Source organism: Phacochoerus africanus, chromosome 4, assembly GCF_016906955.1.
Source record: "Phacochoerus africanus isolate WHEZ1 chromosome 4, ROS_Pafr_v1, whole genome shotgun sequence".
NCBI lineage: Eukaryota > Metazoa > Chordata > Mammalia > Artiodactyla > Suidae > Phacochoerus > Phacochoerus africanus.
In genome coordinates this window covers 18,669,660-18,695,590 of record NC_062547.1, presented here as the reverse complement: position 1 = coordinate 18,695,590, position 25,931 = coordinate 18,669,660, and the positions used below count along the sequence as shown (strand labels likewise).

At 50.9% G+C, this 25,931-nt stretch overlaps 1 protein-coding gene across 6 annotated transcripts in view; it reads left to right on the top strand.

The window, feature by feature from the left end:
* Window positions 1–25,931, top strand: part of PRDM11 (PR/SET domain 11) — a 91,397-nt gene that overhangs the window by 50,459 nt on the left and 15,007 nt on the right. For 5 of the 6 annotated variants that reach the window (XR_007134377.1, XM_047775923.1, XM_047775922.1 and 2 more), the window contains exon 5: window positions 11,069–11,136. Coding sequence is in view for 5 of the 6 variants with exons in the window: in XM_047775923.1 (XP_047631879.1) it covers window positions 11,069–11,136 (68 nt within the window). In the remaining variant the exon portion in view is untranslated. Of the gene's footprint in view, window positions 1–11,068; window positions 11,137–15,110; window positions 15,533–18,446; window positions 19,515–25,931 lie in introns of those variants that run through there. The other variant, XM_047775926.1, reaches the window with a different exon arrangement.

The window sequence follows — 25,931 nt, the reverse complement described above, 5'->3', positions numbered from 1 at the left end:
GCTGGTTGCCTGCAGATCTTCATTGATTCTGGTGTGTGTGCTGGTTGCCTACCGTCGGGCAGATTTAAGCTGGGCTCCGCTGGGCTGCTCAGCCTTCAGCTATGGGGCAAGCTCGGCTCCTTACCAAGGGCCGGGTCTGTTCCAAGTGTGTCTGTTTTGGGCCCAGACTGAAGAGGCAGGGGCTCCCCGGAGAAGCTCTTTTCACGTGGAGGCAGATGCCCAGGAGGCAAGCCCACCCTCACAATCACATTTCAGGCCTACGCTTGTGTTATGCATGGGAACATCCCATGCATGCATCCCATTGGCTAAACGAGTTACATGGCTAAACCCGAGGTCAAGGAGTAAAGAAGTACAGGCCACCTGTAAGACAGAATCTAGGGAGTTCGCTTGTGGAGCAGCAGGTTAAGTAAGAGTCTGGCATTTTCACCGCAGGGGCTTGGGTTGTTGCTTTGGCGCAGGTTCGATGCCTGGCTTGGGAGCTTCCACATGCCATGGACATGGCCAGAAAAAAAAAAAAAAAAAGACTCTAGTGCAGAGTCACATGGCTCGGGTGATAGGGAGGGGCGAGCTGGGCCAAGAATTCAGCCTGCCACAGGTGCCAACTCAGTCACAAGCACAGTAGTCTTGTGGGGTGGAAATCTCATGGGGATTTCCACGGATTGATTTTTTTTTTCTTCCCTTTTTTTTTGGCCATGCCCGTGGCATATGGAAGTTCCTGGGCCAGGGATCAAATCCGAGCTGCATTTGTGACCTATGCTGCAGTTGCAGCCAATGCCAGATCCTTAACCCACTGCACTGAGCTGGAGATAAACGGGCAGCGTCAGAGAGAGGAGCCAATCATTAACCCACTGTGCCACAGCGGGAACTCCCATAGATTGATTTTTTTTTTTTAAATGAAAGCGCTGAATTAAAAATTCTTAGAACTTTCAGATCTTTAGAACATACCAAAGATATCAAGGGAAACACTAATTTCTAGTAAACTTTCTGGCCTTAATAATAGCGGTTTGAGGATTTCCTGGTGTTTGGGAATTCCTCTAGGAGAGGTCTTCTCTCCTAGAGGACAAACCCAGAGCCAAAGTCAGCACCTTAAACCCCAGCAGGTCCTCAGCAAATGCTAGTTAGTGTTGGTGGGCAACCCACATAGTAATAGCAGTGACAATAGCTGTTGTCCATTGGGCAGTGAATAACTGGTACTCCGTAACTCTTCTATCCTCACAACCATTGCATGGGTTAGGCACGATCATTCCCCTTTTACAGATTGGGAAACTGAAGCTTAAAGGGCCAGGTTACTTGTCCAAGGCCACACAGCAGATCGTGGGGCCAGGACTTCCAACCAGAGCTTGAGCTCCTAGTCTCCAACACAGATATGAATATCTATATGCCCATGTGACATCCCTTCATCTTCACACACACAGGGAAACTCCCCTTTTTCTAGGGAAGACTTTTCAAGCCAGTGGTGTAAGGATGTTTCCTTTTCCTTGTCTGATGACTGCTGATAAATATTTGGCAGATCGTTCTAAACCACTTTATTGAGATAGAAGTTATGTACCACACAGTCCACTCATTAGAAGTGTGTAATTCCCTGTCTGTAGTATATTCACAGGTATGTGTAGCCATCACCACAGTCAGTTTTGGAACATTTTCATCACCTCGAGAAGAAACTCTATCCTTTAGCTGATATCCCACTCTTCCCCTCGTCTCTCCTCCTTCCAGTGCTAGGCATCCACTCCTCCACTCTCAGTCCCTATAGATGTCCATATTCTGGACTTTCATACGAGCAAAATCATGGAGTATGTGGTCTTTTGTTACCAGCTTCTTTCATGTTGCTTAATGGTTTCAAGGTGCATCCCACCTTGTGGCAGGCATCATTCCTTTTTGATGGCTTAATAATATTCCATTGCATGGATATACCACACTTTGCTTATCTGTGCATTCTCTCACAGACAGCTGGTCTCTTTCCACCTTTTGGCCACTTCATGAATAACACTACTGTAAACACTTGTGGACAAGTTTCTAGGCAGACGCATCTTATGTCTATACTTAGGCATGGAACTGTTGAATCCGATGGTAACTCTATGTTGAAATGTTTGAGGAAGCGGCCAGACTGTTTTCCAGAGCAGCTGGGCGATTCTCATGCCTACCAACAGTATATGAGGCCTCTCATTTCTCCACATCCTGGCCAACATTTATTGCTACCTGACTTTTTGATTCTAACCACCCTAGTAGGTGTGAAGTGGGATCTCACTGTGGGGCTTTTGGTTTCTCTCTCCTTTTTCCTGACTGTCTCTTGCCCTGTTCCTGGGTTACTGAGGGGAGCTGCCCATGCTGGGTGTGTAGGTTGAATTCTGAATCACTCCATGGGGTGCATTTCACATCCACCCTGTCACCTGCTTCCTCCTCCCTTGTCAACCTGGAAGACCTTTCAGGTCTGTAGCATGATGTATCAAGTTTGTTTCCTTGTACTTTCTCCCTGGCTATATGCCCATTCTAATTTGCATTTTTGCTGCCTCCCAGATGGGCAGATTCTCCAGGGTCTGTCTCCCAGCCTTACCCCAAGACCCTTCATGTCAGATGTAATGGAGAAATGGGATTCAGGCCATGCTCCAGATGCTGCTTCTCGAGTCCTGGCCCAAGGGCTCATTTCAGCAGTTTCACCAACAGCCAGTCTTAGGACCAGGAAGAGTGAGGCTGAGTGTGCTCAGGGAAGGGCTGGTCATTTCTGGGGCTGGTTGCAAGGCTGGGCGCCTTTCTAGGCAGAGCAGAGGGGAGGGAAGAACTGTCTGCCTGGGGGACAGGGCCCTGGACTCATATTCCTCCTGCTTGAGGGAAGCCTGTTCTCTCCAGGCTCCAGTTTTCTCATCCATAAAATGGGGGTGCACAGTCTAATGGCACGTACCCCATAAGTTGTGGGTATTCATGCTTGTGGCACGCCTGGTGGTTAGTGGGCACATTGCAGTTTTATTATCTCCAGTTAGCTTCGCGTGGGTTTTAGGACTGGCTGCGGGTCACTGAGTAAAATTACAGGATGTAAAACCTGGGTGCAGAAATTGGGATTGTATGTAACCATGCGTCATTTGCCGGGTCAAGGGGCCTTTTTGAAATGTGATAAATAGAGTAATAAAAGGAACTATGTACAGCTGTCCCTTGGAATTGGTGAGGTTGGTTCCAGGGACCTCCGTGGATACCCAAGTCCACAGATGCTCAAGCCCCTTGTGTAAAATGGTGCGGTGTCTGCATATAACCTACACATATCCTCCTCTATCCTTTAAATCATCTCTAGACTACCTATAAATACCTAATACAGTGTCCGTGCTATGTAAGGAGTTGTAAATGCCATGTAAGTGTGCCGTAGTTTCCAGTGTGTGGCAAATTTAGGTTTTGCTTTTTGGAACTTCTGGAAAATTTTCTTTTTTTTAATATTTTTGATCCTTGGTTGGTTGAATCCGTGGATGTTGAACCTGCGGATACATAGGGCCAATGGTACTGATTGGTTAAGTGGTTGGGGAAAGTGTGGGCATGGGTCAGATCTTGGTTCTTGAGGCTTCTTGAGTCACCCGGGAGTTATACTCATATACTAATATTCATCAAGTGCTGTGCACATATTAAGGGGCCTCTCCTTCTCCTGGAGGAAGGCCATCGATGGACATCAAGCAGGGAACCCAGGGCCTGAATAATCTCAGAGGCCCCCTTCCAACTTAAGTATTCTTCATCCCATGTTTCTGGGCATAAGAGAGGCCAGAGTTCAAGTTTGAGATTAGGCTGGACTTTTCTCTCTCTGCATTTCAGTTTGCTAGCCTGGGAAGTGGCTGGGAACAGAGGTGATGCTGTCCACCTCCTAAGCTTCTGGGAGGAGCATCTGCGACATGTGAAAGAGCCTTGTCCATTGTCGCTGGCCTCACAAATCATTTGTGTCACCGCTTTGCTCTAAGAGAAGCTGCAGAGCTGAACATCAGAATGTTTTATGGATTCGCTCAGTTCCCGGAAGGTTGTAGGAAAATCAGGTTTTTAAAAATCCAATCTCTGGAGTTCCCAGCGTGGCTCAGCAGAAATGAATTTGACTAGCATCCACAAGGACGCAAGTTCCATCCCTGGCCTCGCTCAGTGGGTTAAGGATCCAGCGTTGCCGTTGCTGTTGGTGTAGGTTGCAGACGCAGCTGAGATCTGGGGTGGCTGTAGCTGTGGCCTAGGCCGGCAGCTGTAGCTCTGATCAGCCTCTAGCCTGGGCACCTCCATGTACCTCGGGTGTAGCCCTAAACACACACACACACACACACACACACACACACACACATCCAATCTCAGCAGCATCTGGTTATGGCACCGTTTAGAGGAGCCTAATGGGGAGTTGGTGGTGGTGGACATTCTGCTGCCAAGCGGAATGCTCCTCTCTGGTACAGTGCCAATCTTTGCGCAGCAAATTTGCTCAAACCAGCAGCTGAGCTGGAAGTTCGGAGAGGCCTCCAAGCTCATTCCTGGTTGATTCTGATGAGGTCATTAAGGGGAGCCTGGGGTGACATCCATCACTCTGCAAGTGCTTAAGAGCATGGGCTGCACCTGCAGGGTCTGAACTCCAGGTGCCCCACACATTTCCTATGAATTGACTCGGGACCTCCCGCCACCTGGGATTAACCGTAACTAGGATTTGGTCCATTTGTTAATCATCACAATCTCGATCACAGTGCTAGTAGTGGCCGTTTATGGAGATCCTTCCACTGCAATCATTACGGTAGCTGCAAGGCTGGTTCCTACCCCTTTTTGCAGGGGAGGAAACTGAAGCCTGGCCATTCAGGTTGTCGGTGGTGATGCTGAGATTCTAGCCGATTCCTTGGGCTCCATGGCTCTTTGTACCCACTAGGGGCTCTTGCTGTTGGCGGTGGGACCTACAGATGCTTCTCTTTTCCCCCAGGAGAGTAGAGGCGCAATCAGAAAATGATCATGAAAGGTGCTCGGTATTATAATAACGTACAGGGTTTCGTGAGATTCCAGGGCAAGGTCCCTGAAGACAGGGGCATCATCTGGAGAGATGGTTTGGGGAAGGGGGAGCCTGAGCTGCAAGTTTTCTCTTTCTGTCTGAACGTTTTAAACCCCAGGGACAGAGTAGTATCCTAAATGGACACATAAAGCAAAAGCTTCATCCTCCTTTTCTCTTTCCTCCCTTTTAAAGGTAACCCGCGTTGAGAGTTTGAAATGCATCTCCCAGATTTCTAGGCACCTAAAAACATTCACATAACATAGCGATGTGCTCATAAATATTCAACAACCTGCTGGTGATGGTTACAGTGAGGGGGGGGATATGTGGGTCAATATCTTTGGTGTAAATGCTCTCACCATGGCTGGTTTCAGGCTGCCAACATGAAGGCACTAGGCAAGTAGATGGGAAGAGATATATCATGACAGTTATTCGGTAGTATTTCTACTGCACAGTAGATGCAATTCCCTCAAGACCGTCAATATAGGAAAGTAATCAGGGAGTGGTGAGCTTTGGGTCTGTGTTACTTTTTTAAAATGTAATTTATTGAATTGTAAGTTTGTATAATTTAATTTTTAATAATGGCTGTGTTTAACAATCGGTTCCTAAGGGTCCAGAGAATTGCAATCGGCTCTCATTAGCCAGTACCAGCCAGCTCCAGCACACCACTCATTTCCTTTTTATTCACGTATTAACATATATAATTTTTTTTTTCTTTAACTTGTTTGTTATGCAAAAGGCTCTTCATCCAATATTCAGTCATCCAACCAGTATTCTACCATGTGCTGTGCCCGCGGTGGAATATCTGCTAGCTGTCTGGGTTCAGGCCACCGTCGAGAGCAGATAGCCGTGCGCTTGGCCTTCATTAGCTTATGGTCTAATGAGGGAGGCAGTCAATTACCACCTTGACAAGCAGACGAACCCTGCAATTAGGTCTCTAAAAGGAAGCAACGGGATGATGACATAGCGATAACGCCGCCGAGAGGGACAGGTGTGCGGAGGTCAGGTGTGGAAGCGGGGAACCCACTTCAGGTTCAGGTCAAGAAAAACTCCTACTGAGGAGGTGACAGGGACTGAGACCCAAAAGATAACAAGGGACCAGCCAAGCAACAGTTAGGGAGAAAAAGCTGCAAAAGGGTAAGCCCACTTGGGTCCCATTTCTGTAAACTTTGGAAACATGCAAACTGGTTCTGTACTTTGCGGGGGGGGGAACCCTTGCATAGTAAAATTGAGAAGGCTCCCTTCCAGCTTCAGGATGGTGGTAACCCTTGAAGGGAGGGCAGGAAGGAGAATAAATTGGAGGCAGAGATGGTCCTCCCTGACATCTAGGGATATTTCTGAAGCCTGGAGAGAGAGGTCCTGGACAGATGTGGCTGGTGGTCAGTTTTGTGGGCTCTCACCGATGGGTCCAGTGTGGTCGTTTCTGAACGCTTAAAATAGTTCAGGATCATCGTTTTAAGAGTGGGAAAAACAAGTGGTAGGCAATGTGAGTCTCACTCGCACAGCCTCACGGCTGCAGAAAAGTGAAGGGGGAGAGAGAGGCCCAAGAGAAGTTGGGAGGTGTGTGGGGACCAGGTCATACCAGCCTTGAAGGCAGTGTGACCCCTGAGTATGAATTTTATTGTAAACGCAGAGGTTGCCTTCTTGAGCTGGTGACGGACATGGTCTGATTTGCATTAGTGACAGAGTGCCCCAGTAGCTCAGAGGGGAAGCAGTGGAGAGTCACGAAAGGCATCAGGGAGGTTAGTTGAGATCTGGTGCAGTTGTCTGGAATTGCTGGCGATGGCTCAGATCAGGGTAGCTGCAGGAAGCAGTGGAGACAGGAGCAGTTTCGAAATCTGGCTTGAGGGTCTTCCTGAAGGAATAGATATGGGAGGCTCGACAGAGGGAGGCATGAAGGATGCCTTTTCTTGTTTTGTTTTTTAAAAACAACTGTATGGGGAGTTCCCATCATGGCACAGTGGAAATGAATCTGACTAGGAACCATGAGGGGGCGGGTTCCATCCCTGGCCTTGCTCAGTGGGTTAAGGATCCGGTGTTGCCATGAGCTGTGGTGTAGGTCGCAGACACGGCTTGGATCCCAAGTTGCTGTGGCTGTGATGTAGGCTGGCAGCTACAGCTCCAATTCGACCCCTAGTCTGGGAATCTCCATATGCCGCAGGTGCGGCCTTAAAAGAACAAAAGACCAAAAAAAATAAGTAAATAAAAAATAAAAATAAAATAAAAATAGAAACAGCTGTACAGAGATAGAATTCAATTGCCGTTCATTTCATTCATTTGAAGTGTACAATGCACTGGGGTTTGGTAGGGATGATTTTCTTTCTGAAACCTGAGTGGATGGTGGTTTGAAATACTGTGGTGGGGACGATGAGAGGAACAGGCCTGGGGTGGGGCCTGAGGAACGTTTGAGCTGCCCATGGGACATCCAAAGGGAATTTCATGTGGGAAATTCGATATTCCCTGGGGTTGGAGAGAAGAACCTGTGAGTAATGAACACGTGGAGAGTGTGGGGCTGGAGGTGAATATAGATAAAGAAGATGTGTGTGGAGGCGACAACGAGGCCTCCAGTTCAGACGGACTGAGAGTTCGTGCTTTGAGCCCCCGCCAAAAAAAGAGAGAAAAAGAAAAAGAGAGAGAGAGAAAGGAGAGAACACCATAAAGTGATCACAGCACTGAAAACAAAGGCCCATATCACTCTAGACTAGGGCAGGCCGAGAGGGCCATTAGTTTTAGCTCCTGTAGGGCAACATGAAGTAGAAGTGCATGTGAGGTGGGGAAGGGGAGCTGGGTTGGCTGCTTCCAATGAGAAAAAGCAAGAGATAGAAAGACGACTACTCAAGATCAGCCCCTGGAGGACATCTCAAAAACGAATGAAGAACATTAATATTATAAAGACAGCCTTCAAAAACAATGACAAATGTATTCATCCTAACTAAACCAAATAGAGTTGGAGTTCCCACTGTGGCTCAGTGGGTTAAGAACCTGACTGGTATCCATGAAGATAAGGGTTCAAGCCCTGGCCTCACCCAGTGGGTTAGCCACAAGCTGTGTTTTAGGGGAAGATGCAGCTCAGATCTGGCATTGTTGTGGCTGTGGTGTAGGCTGGAAGCTGTGGCTCTGATTTGACCCTTACCCTGGGAACTTCCATATGCCACAGATGTGGTTCTAAAAAGACCAAAAAAAAAAAAAAAGAAAGAAAAAAGGAAGAAAGAAAGAAAAAAAGAAAAGACATGAATTTAAAATAACTGTTTAGGGTCTGTCTCAAGAGTAAGTTTGACTGTGAGTAACTAGATTCAAAATAACAGTGGCTCAAGCAAAACAGGAGTTAAGGTTTCTTCTATGAATACATTCTAGGTCTGGTGAGATGGCTTTGCTCCACTAAGTCCTCAGGAACCAAGCTCCATATACCTAATCACTATCTCAGTGCTTGGATTATAGCCTCATAGTCCATGTTGATAGCTAGAGCTCTAGCCATCACATCTGCGGTCTAGGCAGCAAGATGGTGGGAGGACATATATCAGCTGTCTTTTAAAGAAGTTTTCAGAAAGATGGTACTTCCACTTACATCCTTTTGGCTAGAACTTAGCCAGAGGAGAAGGCGCAAGAAATGTATCCTATTATTACAGGTAGCCAGGTACGCAGTTATAATCCAGGGGTTCTGTTACTATGGATGAAAGGGATAATAGATAATTAACACTCACAGCCTTAGAATCGTCAAAGAAAGTAAGGATAATGTCCATTAAGAAGAATAAGACAGTGGACTTTTGTTTGTTTGAATTAAAAACCTCTGCTCTTAGAAAGACACCATTAAGAGAGTGAATAAACAAGCCACAGACTAGGAGAAAATATTTGTTAGTCATATGTCTGATAAAGGACTTGTATCCAAAATATTTTTTTAAAAAAACTCTTAAAAGTCAACAATAGGAAAAAAAAAATTTTAATTAAAAAAAATTGGCAGCAACAAAAGAGAAAAAAAAAAAAACATGGACTTCATCAACATTAAAACCTTTTGTGTACCAAAGTCCATCATCAAGAAAGTGAATGGACAGCCCATGAAATGAGAGAAAATATTGGCAAATTCCATACCTGACAAGGGTTAATATTCAGAATATATATTTTAAAAAACTCTTACAACTCAAAAAAAAAAAAGACAGCTAACCCAATTAGAAAGCACTGAATTGTACACTTTTTAAAAATAGGCAAAGGATTTGAATAGACAGTTCACTAAAGAAGATATGCAGCTGACAAATGCACAAAAAGATACTCAATATCATTAGTCATCAGAGAAATGCAAATTAAAACCACAATGAGATACTGCTTCATATCTATTAAAATGGCTAAAATGAAAAAAAACCTGTTCATACCAAGTATTAACAAGGATGTGGACCAGTTGGAAATCCCACATGTGGTTAGCGGGAATGTAAAAATGGTGCAGCTGCTTTGGAAAACAGTTTAGCAGTTTCTTAAAAGTTAAATGTATACTTACCAGGTGTCCCAGCAGTTCCACTACTAGGTATTTGCCCAAGAGAAATTAAAGCTCATGTGTCTATACAAAGATTTGATATCTCTTAGCAGCTTTACTTGTAAAAGCCAAAAACTAGACAAAACCCAGATGCTCATCAATAATTAGATAAAAAACAAATAGTAGCACATCCAAACAATGGAATACTCCTCACCAATATAAAGAAATGAACTCTAATACACACATCAAAAGGATCAAATCTCAAAATGTGCTGAGTGAAAGAAGACAGACATGCCTCCCATTTGATTCCATTTATATAAAATTCTGGAAAATGCAAAGTGACAGAAAGTAGCTCACTGGTCGCCTGTGGACTGGGGTTGGGAGATATGGAGAGAGGCAGAAGGGAAGGATTACAGGGGGCAGAAAGAAGTTCTTAGGAGTGATGGATGTGTTTGTTATCTTGATTGTGGTAATGAGTGTATCCTTTGGTCAAAACTTATCAAATGGTATTATATAAAGCTGTTAGGAAAGGGAAAAAGAGGCTTTTCAACACTATGAAACAAAAAGAGGCAGAATAAGAAAAGATGTGTGTGAAGAAGACCCAATTGAAAATTCTGGGAATGGAAAATATCCATTGCATTAAAAAAGAAAGGAAAGAAAGGAAAAACCTCACTAGGTGGATAAACTCTGAATTAGACATAGTCGAAGAGAGAATTAGTGAATTGGAAGAGAGTTCTGAGAAATTTACCAGGAGCATCACCCAGAAAGATAAAGAGGGAAGAATATAAAGAGTAACTAAAAGACATGGAGAATAGATTTCCCGTATATGTTTAATAGGAATGCTGCAAGAAGAGACTGGTAAAAATGACTAAGAAGCTGTACTCAAAAGCATAATAACATAGAAGTTTCCAGAATTGTAAAAGATATAGAAGTCATCAAGTATTGTGCTCATCAAGTGACGAGAATTTTTAAAAGTAAATCTCCACTTCAAAACCCCACAGTGAAACTGCAAAAAATCAAGAATAAAGGGGAAGTCTTAAAATTTCTATAGTCAGATTATCCACAAAAGAACAACATTAGACTAACAGTAGCTTGCTTAAGAGCCTATGGCAGCCTTTTTGGCAATCTTCAAAATGCTGAAAGAAAATAAACTTCATCTGCTTGGAGTTCCATAGCCAGCTGAACTCTGAATCAAGAGTGATGATGAGATAAAGACAGTTTCACAGAAGATGAAGGGGCTCAGCCCAAACCTTGAGGCTCTTGAACATTTTGAGACTGGGGAGATGAGGCACCCTATGAAATCACATCCCAGTGCCAAGTCAACCAGGGCCAGCCTCAGTCTCCCACAGAAAGCATAAAGAGGAAGGAAGGGCTGGGTTTAACTGTTGTTGCTGCATTGTATTACTATTGGAAATACTGCTTGCTGGCCATATTGGATATTCCATCAAGATAGAGGAGAGAGATGGGATTCCTGTCCCAGCTCAGGGCTCAGTCCTGCAGAAGTGGGGGCTTTGTAGTGGGAGGGCACCAGGGAAGGTTCTGTGTGATAGCCCTGGGCTCTGGTCTGGTCCCTGGTCCAGGGACATGAGAGCCCCCTCTAGGATGGCCCCATTCTAGACTCTCTCTCTGTCTTCCAGATTGTGGACAAGAACAACCGCTACAAGTCAATAGATGGGTCAGATGAGACTAAAGCCAACTGGATGAGGTGAGTCCTGCTCTCTGCTGATTTCCCAGGAGCCTCGCCCAAACACTGGAAAGGAGGCCAAAGGAGTGTGGTAGGCCTTAGGGCCTCCAGTGGTGGAGGTCCCTGAAGGCCCCCTGGACTGTTCTTTGCAGGGTTTTGCACATGTCTCGTTTGGGGGACCAAGCCTCTAGCTCCCTTAGGCTTCCATCAGGAGGCTCTAGAGGAGACCTCTGGCCAGACCAGTTGGTTATGGGGACACACTCATCAGTGCACTTATCAGTATTTCTGGAGGCCCCAGACCCCAGGCTCCTGGCAGCATTCCCACTTGGGGGACTGTGACACCTCTCACAGGCAGACTGGCTGGACTGGTGCAGGGATCACCCCAGTGCAACCCCCAGCCATTGTTTAAAAGGCCAGCATGGAAAAAGGCACAGTCTCCAGCTCAGTTTTCGATTGTTAGAGTGGTTTTCTTGTTTGGGACAGAAGTTTGTGCTAGAAGGATCCTTCACTGCCAGCCAGAGAGAGCAGGAGCCTGGCCCGGGGTGACCCAGAGATGGCTGAACGGAGTTGGGGACCAAGGGTGCTCCTTTTGGCTCTGTGCTGTGGGCCTGTGCCGTGTGCCAGGGCCCTGCCCAGTGGGGTCAGTGGGCAGTGCGGGAGGTCAGCTTGCCTCGTTGCCTCCTCGGTAGCCTCTCTCTGGGACTCAGGCGCCGTGACGGGGTTTAGGATCTGTGTTGGGAGGGGAAGGAAGACTCGGATGGCTGGACGCAGGGGCACAGCCACGTCATGCATCCATCCCTCTGCTGGCGTTTGTGCAGTTCTATGCCCTATGGGGGTGGGGGCTGGGGGTAGAGGAGAGGTAGTGCTTGGAGGGAGGGTAGCTAGGGACTTCCTAGGAGGGAGTTTGCTGGATTTAAACACCGAGGCTTTGCAAGCACATGGGGAGAGATGGGTTCGGCGTGGGGAGGTCCCCTGTCTTGGGGCTTCACTGTCCACATGTGCTCCCTCCTGACACCCGCCGATGGGTGGGCTGCAGCTTACACGCTCCAGAACACTGAAGGATTTATCCTCTTATTTGTCAGGGTGGCTGTCCTCATTGCCATTTAGCAGGTGCAGAAGCAGAGGCGCCGGGGACAGGCGACAGGCGAGCCCCTGCCTTGTGCTGTGGGGACAGGCATCCACTCCCCAGCCCCCTTTCACATACACAGGTCAGCCGTGCCCTGAAAGCGGCTCCAAGAAGGTGGATGGACACTTCTGGCTGCCCTTGTCCTCTCCCCAGTCACTGGGTGCAGGTCAGCTTAACCCGTGCAACTCAGCACCCATTCCTGAGCACCTGCGGCGAGTCAGAGCCAGTACCGGGCACTCGAGATGGATGGGCCCGGCCCTGCCCTCCTGCCCTCCCAGCACTCACACCTTTCACCCCAGAACTTGCTTTCCCAAAACAGCTGTTTGATGTAGACTTGGGCCATGTGTTTCGAGGGGCCGGGTGAAAACGGGGAGGAGGCCTTGAGCCCCTTCAAAGGGGCCAGCATTTCATCTGAGGGCCTCGTGAGCCAAGACGCAAAAGTGGGAAATGGAGACCAGTATCTGGCAGGCCGGCAAGTGGGCTCCACGGCCCAGACCCCCCAGCTCTACTCTGGCTCCAGGCCAGCAAGGGAGAGTGTGTTTGAGTGCAGTGTGGGTCAGGCCTTTCTGCACGGTTGCTTTCGAGGCTTCAGGAGCTCTGGCCATTAGAGCTGATTCTGTTCCGCTCTTCCACCCCTGTCTGATCTTTCAGCTTGGGGACAAGGCTTTACCACAATCCCAAAGAAAGAGGTTCGTCATCTTAACTGAGTGGTTGTGTGGCACCCAGTAGATTCTGACTTAATCTGTCTGGGACTGAGCGCAGGGCACTGGTAGTTTTTAAAAGCTCTCCATGTGATACTGATGCGCCGCTGGTGTTGAGAGCCTCTGCTCTGTTCTGGTCTTCATGTTACAGTGGGAAACTGAGGCCCAGAGCCGGGCACCGTCTTACTCAAGATCATGCAGCCCATTCTGGACGTCTTGGCCAGTGTTCTTTCTGCTTGTGCACTAGAGAGCAGGCAAAGCATGGCTTTCTGGACCTTGTGTGTGAGGGGGGTTCTACTACTGCTACCCTGCTGGCTTGAGGTCTCTCCTGTTCCTCCTCCAAGCCCCATTTTGACCCAAGATGGTGCCAGGGCTGGGAGGCCCTCATTTCATTAGAGATTCAAGGAGTAGGTTGGGGTTGGGTGTATGGTTCGTTACCAGGGAGATGGCCCTCTGGTGGCAGCTGGAGTGAGTGGAAAGCCAGTTCATGCTGGGGACCTTCCTTCCTCTTTAATATGCAGCTTCCCTTTGTATAGCTCTTTCCAATTTGCAGACACCTTCATTTGCACTGGCACAGCTTAGGGTCTTGCAGAGGATGGAAGGGAGTTGGTTCATGTCTTCAAACCATACATAGTAGGCTGGGAAGAGAATGGGCGCCCACTCGATGAGCGTTGACCCGATGGCAGTGCCATGCGAGGTGCTCTGCCTTCATGAAGTCAGTGGCCTCTAACCACAGGCTCTTCTGTCCCCTGGAGGCATTTGGCAGTGCCTTGAGACATTTGGGGTTGTCATAGTTCCGCGGATGGATGCTACTGGTTTCCATCAAGTGGAAGCCAAGGATACTAATAAATATCCTACGTTGTCCAGGAGGCCCCCTGCCTCACCAACAAAGAATATTTGGATCCCAAATGCCAATAGTGGTGAGATTAAGAAGCCCCCGCATGAAGTCCTCTTGGCAGCCCTGGAAGGGGGCACATACCCTTATTTACAGAGGGGTATCCGAGGTTTGCCCAGGAGACTCAGCCTCTAATCCAAAGTCTGTCTGAGCACAAGGCCCAGGCCTGGGTCTTCCTCTCCTGCCTCTTGGGTGCTATTCTGGGTGGGTGGGGGGGAGTGGAGAGGTGAGGGCTGATGGGTCTTGTGCCCCTGCCTCTGGCCGGGGCTTCAGTAGCACCCAGAGGAGTGAATCAGGCTCCAGGTTTCCCTCCGTCCCCCAGGTGCCTCTCCTGGGTGGATGGTTGTGACCCTGAGCATGAGTTAAGGTGGACAGGACCCCACTGCGGAGATACTGAGCTTTAGAGCCAGAGTAGGTGCCAGGCCAGAGGGGTAAGGGTTGCCCTGTACCCATGCCCAGGGCCCCTGGCTGCTCTGTGCAGATGGAAGCCAAGGACCTTGCTGGTGTCCATCAAAGTGGAACTTGTCTCCGGAGGGTTGCTCATGGGTTCCTCACATTCTACCCACGAGGTACCAAAAAACCAGAGCAGCCCACCCCTAAAGGAGCTGCTGCCAGCCAGCGCTGCGGTGGGAGGGGAGCCGGCACACACCCAGAGGCGGGACTGGGGAAACGGGGAAGGGGAAGAGAGCCACTGGGCGGAACAAGGTTTCTGTAACCACGCCCTCATCGTGGGCGTCACCCGCGAGACCACGGAAGCCCACTGTAAATAGTCACCCTGTTTAGAGCCTTGGGCACTATGGCCTTATGTAAATATCGTTTTGTAGAGGCAGTGGCCTCATCCTAACCCCATAAGGATCCTTTATTCCCGTTTAGGGCTTTAAAGCTCTTTTCATCGCTGTGCTTTTTCCCTCCTTGGTAACAACTCCCGAGGTGGGGGCGGTTGTTACTCGGGTTCCCCGATGGGGAGCGTGGAGCCGGGAGTGGCTGCTGAGCTGCCGGGGCTCTCACAGCTGGACAGAGGCGAGGCAGGGCCTGAAACCGAAGGCGTCCAGCTCCAGCCAGCGCTCCCATCGCGTCCGCCACGTCTCCTCCTGCCCTCCAAGGAGTGGCGGAAGGGGCCTGTCGCTAGGAGGAGGGTGTGGTGGTGGTGAGCGGGCGAGGGCGCCCAGGTGCCTCCTGGCTCCCCAGCTGGGGGCCGGCGATTAGGAAGGAGGAGGCCCACCGCATTGACGGTCATTTACCCAATTGTGCTTTGTGGGATATTCAACCCAAGGAACGTGGCACCCCTGGCCGAGCGTAAGAGGAAGCCCAAGTTCTCCAAGGAGGAGCTGGACATTCTGGTCACGGAGGTGACCCACCACGAAGCGGTTCTCTTTGGGAGGGAGACCATGCGGCTGTCCCATGCCGACAGGGACAAGATTTGGGAAGGCATAGCCCGGAAAATCACCTCCGTCAGCCAGGTCCCCCGCTCCGTCAAGGACATTAAGCACAGATGGGATGACATGAAACGGAGGACCAAGGACAAGCTGGCCTTCATGCAGCAGTCCCTGTCGGGCCCGGGGGCTGGGGGCCGAGCCCCCACCATCGTGCTCACTGCCCACGAGAGGGCCATCGAGTCAGCGCTGCTCACGGCCCGGGCCGGGCACTGCTTCCCCAGGGCAGAACTGGATGCCACCGACAGCCCTTCGACTAGCTGTGAGTACCGCCCACCTCCCCTCCCCAAGCTCCGCCCCCCGCCTATTCCCCGCCCACTCCTCTGTGGTGTCCCCCACACCTGTCCTCTCTGTCTCCTGTTCTCTCTGCCTCGCCCAGTCTTTCCATCCTTCCCTCCTTCTCCCACGTCTATCCACTGTACTACCCCTATTCCGTCATCCACTCTAGAATATTTCCTGAACACGGTGCCAGGAATTGTGTTGGGAGCTGGGAAGGCAGCGTTGGGTAGAAACCCTACCCCGTGCATGCTCTTGGGAGGTTCCTAGACTCGTGAGAATAAACACACTTTCATTAAATAACTGCCCCAGGAAATGTGTAAAGAAGGCACCTAGGACAACTACAGGAGGTCCTGAGGGCAGGGCTGACCTCGTGGGCCTGCGACCTGCGGCTCCCAGGGGCTCAGAGCTGGGCTGTAGCTGCTCTGCTCTTGCCCTCCTGCAACGCAGGCCAGCGCTGGAACGAGGCGCCTGCGTTTTCCTGTGGCGTTCGGCTCCGCAGATTATGTAGCAGCCTGGCTGGGAGCAGGAGCGGTGGACTCGCTGACCACCGGGGCGGGGGAAGGCTCCCCGGAGCCACAGTGGAACCGAGACGGAGGCTGAGGAAGAGTTAAGCGGGCCGGTGCGCGTGGGGCGCAGTGCAGGGGAGGGGAGGGCCTCACAGGCCAGAACAGCATGTACGAGGCCCCGCATCAGGAAGGCGCTTGGCACGTTCCAGGAACAGAGAGGAGCCAGGGAAGCCCCGTGCAGCCGGCGAGGGGGAGGGGCGTCAGAGGAAGCTGGCCAAGTCCCGGCCCAAAAGCTCAGCCCTTTCTGTGTGTCTATTCCGAGTGTCTTTATTTGTCTCATTTCCACGCTGCCCTCTTCGGTGCCATTCTGCCTTCCCTCTGCCCTCGGCCTCTTTCTGCCCACCCCAAGGCTCCATCTAACATCCCCCTCTCTGTGCTCTGGGTCCACTGCCCATGGCCCACTCTGGCCCTCTTTTCCCACCGCTGGTCTCTCTCTTTTCCTCTCTGCTTCCTGTGTCTCAGGATGAACTTTGATGCCAGGGGCTGCGGGTGTGGAATCTCCTGGCCGAGATGGCTGTCTGTCCTTTGGGGCTTTAGTTCTTATTGGGGCTCCCCAGAAGCGGGGGCACTCGAGGCCCTTCCTGGCCCAGGCTGCACCCGCTTCAGCTCGGCTTCTGTGCACATCTGCCCCCCACCCGCAGCCCACTGTCCTCGCCGCAGGCTGTCAGACCAACAGGGCACGGGGGCTTCAGAGAAGCCAGCCAGCCCCTCCAGCCCTGGGAGAGATGGTTCACGAAGCCCCAGCCTTCCCTTCCTAGGCCCCTTGCTGCAGGGATCTTGCTAATTTCCTGTCTGGCTGGGGCTCCTGACAGGTGGCCATTCGGAGTCAGATATTAAGAACTGGGAAGGAAAGAGGAGGCCGGCCAGTCTGACTTCCATGTTGTCCAGATGAGGCAGCTAAGCTCCAGGAACAGAGGTGGTCTCAGAGCTAGATTCAGAACAAAGACGTGAACCTGGGCCTGCCAGCTCCCTCTAAATCAGTGTTTTCCCAAGTTTCTGGGTGATGCTACCCGTTTATAAGAACAAGAAAGGGGCCAGCCCCTGGTGAAGTCTGTTCTCTACGTTGTGTCTTGCTCATCCCTCTGTCTCCCTGAGCCCAAAGGTAATGAGGTTAGCAAACGGGACTTGAGCTGGGCAGGGGGCCCGGGACCCCTCCACTGAGGCTGGGCCAACCCTCCTTTTCCCAGCTGTTACGGTGGCGCTTGGCCAGAGGCTCAGGGGCTCTGTGGAGTGAGGCCCTGGAAGGGAGGGAGCCCCGCCACATCAGCCCGCACCGCTCCCTCCAACCCTGCCGCTCCAGAACGGGTATCCACCAAGTGGGGGCACAAGGCACTAGGCTCTCTTACTGGGCTGATGTCCCAGGACCCTTGGGAGGCACATGGCCCAGGGCAAGATGAATGTCGTCCTGTCACCTCCGCCCGGGGTGGTTCTGAATTCAGCCCCCCAGGTACAGGCAGGGAGGTGTGTGTGTTGGGAGAGTCAGCCTGTATCTTTTTGACTCCTGCCGTGGGAATCCGCTTGGTCACGAGAGCCGCCGAGACCCATGTGTGCAGGGCTGGGCCCCTCCCCGTGACTGGCCCTGACTAGCAGTCTGTCTAATGGTCTCTGTGCGCCGTCAGGTGCTCCCAGGTAAAGGGAATGTGTCTGCCTGGGTAGCCCCCCCTTGGGGCGCTGAGGGGACATCAGGGCTGGTGGCCAGGTAGATTTGCTCTGCACCGGCTGGGCTTGTCTGTGCCAGCGCCATCTCTTTCCTCCCCTCTCCAGCCTGTCCGCTTCCCCCATCTGTGACCGAAAGCTGCAGATTCCAGCAAGGCCACAAGGTGGCCCCCAGCAACTCAGAAATGGCTGGCACTCAGGGCGGCCAAGAGCAGCTGGCCCCGTTTGGCAGGTGTCGCTCTTTGTGCTCTGCCGAGTGCCTTCCTGTCTTTGCTCTTGTGTTGGCTTCTTGAGCGGTATTTAGAGAGTTGTTACCCTTGCTTTGCAGAAACTGAGTCACAGAGAGTGGAAGTGAGCCCCTGGTTGACACACTGTCACGGGACTGGGGTCCCACTGGAATGTTGCTATTCCCAGGAAAGGAAGGGGGCCTGGGGAGGTGGCCTCTGCTCACGCTCGCCTGTCTCCCGGGCGGTGCCTGGCCCGAGCACCTTGGGGACGTAGGGAGCAGGTGCTTCTCCCTCCCTGGGTGGGTGGTGGAGAGGGCACGCACTGAACTAGGCTGAGGGGTAGCAGGGTGGGGGATGCTGGGTAACCCTGCAGGGTGGTCTGAACCCAGGGCTGCCTTCTCTCTCCTCGTTGTAATCATCTACCCTTCTTTGTTTTTTATCCCGCAAGATGATGAAGATGAGGAGACACCTGGGCCCTCGAGGCAGCCCCTGCGGGTGCCCCTGCAGCCGTCGCCAGAGGAAGAGGCCTGCCTGGCCAGGCCCACCCTGCTCCGCTCCTCCTCTTCCTCCGACCAGTCCGAGACAGTGGGCCCCAAGCCCGAGGCCCTGCCCCGACCCTCGCCCCCGGCCCAGACCGCCTGCCGGACCCCTCGGCCGCACCCCAGCCCACCCAGCGCGGGCCTTGACTGGCAGCTCCTCCACGCCCACGCCCAGCAGACTGAGGTCTTTCGGCAGTTCTGCCAGGAGCTGGTGACAGTGCACCGGGACATGGCCAACAGCATGCATGTCATCGGCCAGGCCATGGCCGAGCTGACCAGCCGCGTCAGCCAGATGTGCCAGACGCTGACAGAGATCCGGGATGGGGTTCAGGCATCTCAGCGGGGGCCTGAAGGGGCAGCCCCCACGGGCTCTACCCCCCAGGCCGAGGCTCCCCCAGCGGAGCCCCCAGAGGCACCCCCGGCACCAGCCCCCACACGGACTACCAGGTCTCGGAAGAGAAAGCACAATTTCTAAGCCGGCCAGTCTGCGCTGGGAGGAAGAGAGCTGCAGGAGGGGTGTCTGGCCTTGAGACAGAGGCCAGTCTCTCGTGTCCGAGATCGATGACCTTTGTAGGGTGTTGGGGGGACCACGTCTCCTCACCGAGTTCAGGTCGGCCGCCCTGGTCTCTAACGGGGCAAGTATTCAGCCCTACTCCCTCATCTTTGGCAGATGTGCTCAAGATGCAGGAAAAGCTACCTGCCTGATGCTCACTTGGCCTGGAGGGTCAGCCTCCTCTTGGTCTGCACCCCATGGCAGCAGGCCTTTGCCGGGAAGGGGGGAGCAAGTGTGGGGAGCAGCCGAATGGACTCCTGCTTTCCATCCTCAGGGCTGCTGCATCAGCCTCCCTGGCCCTGATCCGGGGGCTTTCAAAGGGGGCCAGGCCTGAGGATGGGCAAGCAGAGCTCAGCCCTTCCTGGAAGGGGTCTGTCTCCCCCTCTCCCAGGGCTCTGAGCCCCGGGGTGGGGGCTCCCCTGCCTTGGCCTTCCGCTTGCCCTTGCGCGTGCGCGCGTGTGCTCAGCTGCCATGCTTGCCTTTTGTGGAGCGGGGAGAAGAATGGGGTGACGTCGGAGGAAGCAGAAGACGATCTGAAGCTCTTAGGGCTCGTGATGCTTCTCCCTGCACTCGCAGATGTGTCTTGCAGTGGGTCCTCGTGGCGATCGGAGAGGCAGCCAGGTCGGGTATTTGGTCGTCATTATTACCATCACCATCTGCATCGCATAGGTGACAAATGAAGCCACAGTCCCAGGGGGCCAGGACTGGAAGCCAGGTCTGTGGATTTTTCCAGCTCCCCTGTAGAGGCCATGTCTGGGCTTAGAAGGCATGTTGCTCCTTGCCTGCCCTTGCCAAGCTCTTTGGGGTGTGAATGGGAGGCGACAGCAGCATTTAGGGCGTGAGTCCAACCTCCCACCCCCCCCCAGCCCGAAGGCTGACAGCCAGTGGCTGGGGAGAAGCAGGGCCCAAGTCTCAGGATCCAGAAGGCAACCCCTCCTCTGGCTTCTAAAAGAACCCAGAGCCCAGCGGGGCTCCAGTCCCATTCCAGGTTCCAGCATGCCTTGCCTCTGCTTGCTTGGGCTGCGTCTGCATTAGCTACACACATGTTGAAGCTTCACGTTTGGTTTTGGAGTGTGGGCAGAGAGCCGGGTTCTTAGAGTGAGGGAGGGAGGTGGGGGGGTGGCGGGTGCAAGCTTAGCTCTGATGTGGGTGCAGCTCAGCTCTGTGTCCTCTTTGCTCCCTGGCCTGAGGCTGACCCTGGCAGGAACTCTCATTCCCCGACCCTCCGCCCTCCCACACCCGCCCCCTAGAGCCACCGTGGGGGCAGGGAGCATTGCTGTGGCTGGTGTCTGCCGCAGCCCTTCCTGGAGTGCTGCTTCTAGACCCAGCTCAGGCTTTGCCCTGTGTAGGGAGAATGGAGGGCAACCTCAGTGTCCCTGTGTCCTGGGCTCCTTCTCCCCATTCTGTGTTCTTTGGGGGTTCCTGTTCCCCCAAACTGAACACTCCCCTGTCCGACAGCCCAATGGCTTGACTATTGTCTGGCATTGCCCCCCCCCCGCCCTCTGATGCTGGAATCAAAGATTGCCTCCCAAGTATTTTTGTTAAGATGGCAATAAAAAGACATTGATCTCACACTTGGAACACACCCGGTCTCCAGCATCTTTCTTTGGTGTATATTCTCTTTCTTTGCTTCCCGTGAAAACCTCAAGGCCCCCAAAGCAGGGGTTAGATGACTGAGGAAAAGTGCATGGGCAAGAGAGGGGCTCAGGTGCCTCTGGCAGTTCCCAGGCCTCATCGGCTCTCAGATGCCCTGTGTTCAGCACCATGCCAGCCCTTAAAGGGAAGGAGAGGACCCGATGGCCTGAGGGAGACAGAGCATCCGGAGAGGAAATCGTTAGGCTCTATTTAATTTCTCTGCACATCAAAAGTGCACTGTTGCTCAATGAGTTTTACCTTTTGTTCCCTGAAAGTACGTGAGGCGTCCTGGAAAGAAATTCACCATTTCTGGCAGGAGGCTCTCCAGAAGGATCAGGGGCTGTCCGTCTGCCAGTGTACCCCAGGGACCACCCTGAGGCCCTCACTCTTTTGGGTCATTTCCCCACTGATCTGGGTATCTGTCACAGGTAAGGCCCTGCCCACCTAGATCTGAGACCTTTCAGAGTAACTGACGTGGCTTCTCTGACTCCTCTCTGGGAGTCTCCTCAGCAGGAGAGGGACCCCCTGACCTGTCCATTGCCCTCGCTTACTTCCGGTCCTGACCAGGGATCCACCCACTTTCTGGAACATTCCAGCCTGCCTTTGACCTCTTGGAATCCAGGTCATCCTCTGCCATTCTTGGCCAAAAAGCATTGTCACGGAAATCAAGATTATCCGATCTCCAGGAGATACAAAGATGCTGTGAAACCGGGCCTGGGGTCTTTCCCACTAAGGTCAAGATACTAAGTGTTGACGGGCTGGCATCGCCCTCTGGTCCCGGGAAGGGAAGGGGCTGAGTTGGAAGCAAAGGGGACAGAGAGATGAAGAGACTTGTCGACTTAAGAGAGAAAAGATGTCAGTTTCTTTTTCTTGGCTTCCGTGGGGATTGTGGGGCTAGCACATCAAACAGGAAGGCGAAACGGGGGCCAGTGGGTGGAAATGAACAGGCGGCCTAAGATAAGGATGCCCCTCCTAAGAGTCTGAGCCACACCAAGGACCACCTGGGTGGTTTCTGTTAGAATCCAGGGGACCATCTAGTGGGTGGAAGCATGGCCCAAAGACCCATCCTACCCCCGGCCCAGCCCAGAGACCTCAGTGCATGTGAGAATACAGAGCCCAGCCTCTTCTTGATCACGCTTTTCCCATCTCTGCCTCTGTGCCCAGGGCAGCTTCCTTTCCATCAGAGACAAAGCCACTGAGCAGGAGTGTCTGATCTAGCTTTTGTCTTGCCCCTCCAGCGAAACAGATGCTCCGTGCGCTCTTTTCTCTCTTGAGTTGAAACTGATGGTCATTTCCTGACCCAGCTAGAAAACGTGGTGTGCTTGATAAGACACAGTGGGTGAGGCCTGGAGAGTGTTGTCTCAGTGCGATCGAGCCCATACCCCAAGTCAGCGAAGAGTCTGGAAGAAAAACAACCCATTATCATCGTGAAAGTTTCAGTCCCCCGCTTCCGCCCCCACCACCCACCGTCTTGATTGCTTCCAAGGGCATCAACTCAGTGAGTCTGATTGGAAACGCTATCAGATGAGCGCCAATGTTTGCAGAGCTGCCGGCGCTAGGCCTTTTCCACCGTCCTTCTCACCTACTCTGTGCTTGCCCTCCAATGAGGCAGCGACGCGGAAACTCAACAGGTAGAAAGACTTTCAATCCCTGAAAGCCTTCTGTTCCAGAAAGGGCTCTTGCTCACCCGTAGTCATGTACTGGGTCAAGCCTGGTTCTTCATCCAGGGATTGTTGCCTGGGGACAGAAGGATTCTGGGAGTGGATCAAGTCATTGGGCCTTACCGCAAAATACTTTCAAGGGGGAGACCTGCTTAGAAGGGACGAGTGTGGGACTTAGCTGGTTCCATTTCATTTTAACCACCGCCCCCCCCCCCCAATCATATAGCGTAAACAGTTTCTCAGGGAAATGGGTTGTTAGAATGCACTGAGACTTGCATATTTCAAATGCCAACTTGTAGAACCACCGCATACAACCAGATACTGAACAAATTTTGATCTTTGAAGATACTTTGTGATCCATGCAAAGACTGGGAGTGCTCGTCCTAAATATTGATACTTGTAGGAAAACACCAGGAGGTGGAAAGGGAAATTGACTTGAATCTTTCTAAACCTCTGACATACTCTCTTTGGAATACCTCCCTGGGAGTTATGTGTTCCTCGTCTATCTTTTTCTCTTAACGTTGAGTGCCAGAGAAAGTAATTCTAGCTTTTAGAGCCTGACAGCTGTTTAGAAACGGAAAAAACAGAGAGGACTGTATTCTTTCCTTGTGCTTTCTGAGTCAAGTGACTCTTGTGAGAAAGAAACAAAATGGATGGTTTGCCTTCTGTGTCTGGGAGTAGGAGGGTTTGGAGCGACCTCGGTTCTGTTCTCTGCTAACCACTGGGTTGATCAATTGTGGATGTCACGTCCCGGGCTCTTGCTAAGTTGGGGATCGGAAAATAGTTTGCACAGTCAGAAGAAATCACACGTGTGAAGAAAAGGCAGACTCCTGCGGTGGGAGAGTTCAGATTGTATGCGAGGGGCTCTATGCGTGGGGTATCACAGAAGTAGATTCCCAAAGCTCCTGGCTGCCATGACTGTCGCCACTGCCACCCTGCAGCAGAGTGGGTGTTTGGATATGTCTTTTCTTTCTTTGGGGGTATGGGAAAGAAGGAGTAGTAACTGTATTAATTTCTTATTAAGGAAGACTTGGAAAGTACAGAAAATTACAAGGCAGACCCTTCTATAATGGAGAATCACTGAGAAAACACTGGTCTGTTTCCTTCAAGTGGTTGACCCAGGCTTGTGTTGAAAGCATGATTAGAATCCTAATATAATAGCTTTCAGTCCTCTTGTGCCCACTTTGCATTCCATCAGGACCGTTTTTCCATGTCATGAAATATTCTGTGAAAACATTTTTCTGTAGATGAGTAACATTCCATTGTACCAAGATAGCATGGTTTATTAAATCATTTATCTAGTATTGGACGTTTAGATGGTTTTGCTTCTGCACTATTTCAAACAGTGGAACAGTCAGCCTGGTAGCACACGGGGTTTGTGTTTTTGGTCTGCGTCTTAACATTCTAATTCTAATCCACATAACATAAAAGTTGCCATTTTAACCATTTTTAAAGTGTAAAGTTCAGTGGTATTAAGTACATTCACATCGTTGGGCCACCATCACTGCCCTCCCTCTCCTGAACGCTTCACATTTTCCCCAGCCATGACTCAGTACTCGCTAAACACTAACTCCCTATTTCCCCCTCCCCTAACCCGTGGCCGTCACAATTCTGCATTCTGTCTCTGTGAATTTGACTACTTTGTATGAGTGGACTTGTATAGTATTTGTTTGGTGACTGGCTTATTTCACTTAGTACATGTCTTCAAGGATCCTCCATGTAGTAGCCTGGGTCAGAATTCCCTTCCTTTTAATTTCCTTTTTGATTTTCTTGTTGAGCCATTGGTTTTTTAGTAGCATGTTGTTTAGTCTCCATGTAGCTAGTTTTTTTCTCATTTCTTTTCCTGTGGTTGATTTCTAGTTTCATGCCATTGTGGTCAGAGAAGACACTTGAAATAATTTCTGTACTCTTAAATTTGTTGAGGTTAGGTTTGTGCCCCAGGATGTGATCAATCTTTGAGAATGTTCCACATGCACTTGAGAAGAATGTATATTCTGATTTTTTTGGGTGTAATGTCCTGCAAGAAGTCCCTTCCTTTTTTATGGCTGACTAATATTCCATTGGGTGGATATACCACATCTTGTTTATCCCTTCATCCATCAGTGAACACTTGGGTTGCTTCCTGCTTTTGACCATTGTGAGTAGTGCTGCTGTGAACATGAAATCCTCATTTGAGTCTGTGTTGCCAATTTGTTTCCCAAAGGGCTGTACCAGTTCCTTCTCCACCACCAGTATGAGAGACACTAGTCTTGACACCTCTACCAATACAGAGCTCATCATTTAAAAAATTGATCTCTGCCAGTGAGGCAATGTGCTACTTTGCGCCTCCTTTGTTACTAGTGATGCTGAACACTTTGATTTGTTCTTTGTCCATTTGAATTTTTTTTTGTGAACTAATTTCCCCTGGTCTGCTCTAAGTACAATTCTTTGGACTGTACCAGTCAGGCAGACTTTGATTTCTTCCCTGGCTTTTGAGACAAATCATAGCATAAGGAAAAGAAGTTTGTTTTTTTTGGTTATTGTTTGTCTTTTTAGGTCCACTCCCGTGGCATATGGAGGTTCCCAGGCTAGGGGTCTAATCAGAGCTGTAGCTGCGGGTCTGCACCACAGTCACAGCCACGCCAGATCCAAGCTGCGTCTGCGACCTACACCACAGCTCACTGCAACGCCAGATCCTTAATCCACTGAGCGAGGCCAGGGATCGAACCTGCATCCTCATGGATGCTAGTCGGGTTTGTTAACTGCAGAACCATGAAGGGAACTCCCAAGAAGTTTGTTTTTGACTATGAATTTCCTAGGCATGGCACAGAACCCTAAAACTCCAAATAATGTCCTCTTGCCCATTTGATTTGTACATCTCCACTTCTCTACAGATGTTGCATCTTCTCACCTTTTGGAGGTGAGTGAGGTGGCAGGTTGGATGTTGGAAATGTTGTTTCAGGGAGAATGAGTGAGGGCCATAGATTCTGAGGGTTTGACAGAACTTGAAAGGTTATTTGGGCATTGCTAAGTTGGTGCTTTACATGCCCACATAAGATTTGAATGTTCTAGTGGGAACATTCCTCAGTGCTCCATCTCTTGTTTATTAGCTGTGTGACCTTAGGCAAGTCACTTAGCCTCTCTGAGCCTCAGTTTCCTTACCCTAAAATGACTTAGATTAACCAGTGGTTGCTAACCTTTCCTGGCCTCTTATTTACCCCTCTCCCCGTCCCCATCAGATCCCCTATTTTTAAAGATTTTTGATCTCGAGCATTTAATTGATCTCGTGGGCACGCTTGTCACATGGCTTACTTCTGCTAGATTTTGTGACATACTGAAACAGTTCAAGGGTCTCACCCTTACCAATGTCAGAGGCCTGTGGGTATCTGGGAACCCCTGCGGTTAAAAGTTAATGAAGAGTGGGTCAGATGCTCTTTCAGTTTTCTGTCACCTGTATACCTGCTGTTGAATCTTGTACTTACCAGGACCTAGGAGATAGGCAGGGCAGGTGTCATTTCCAGTTTCAGGAAACAGAGATCCTGAGAGATTCAGAGGTTTGCTTGAAG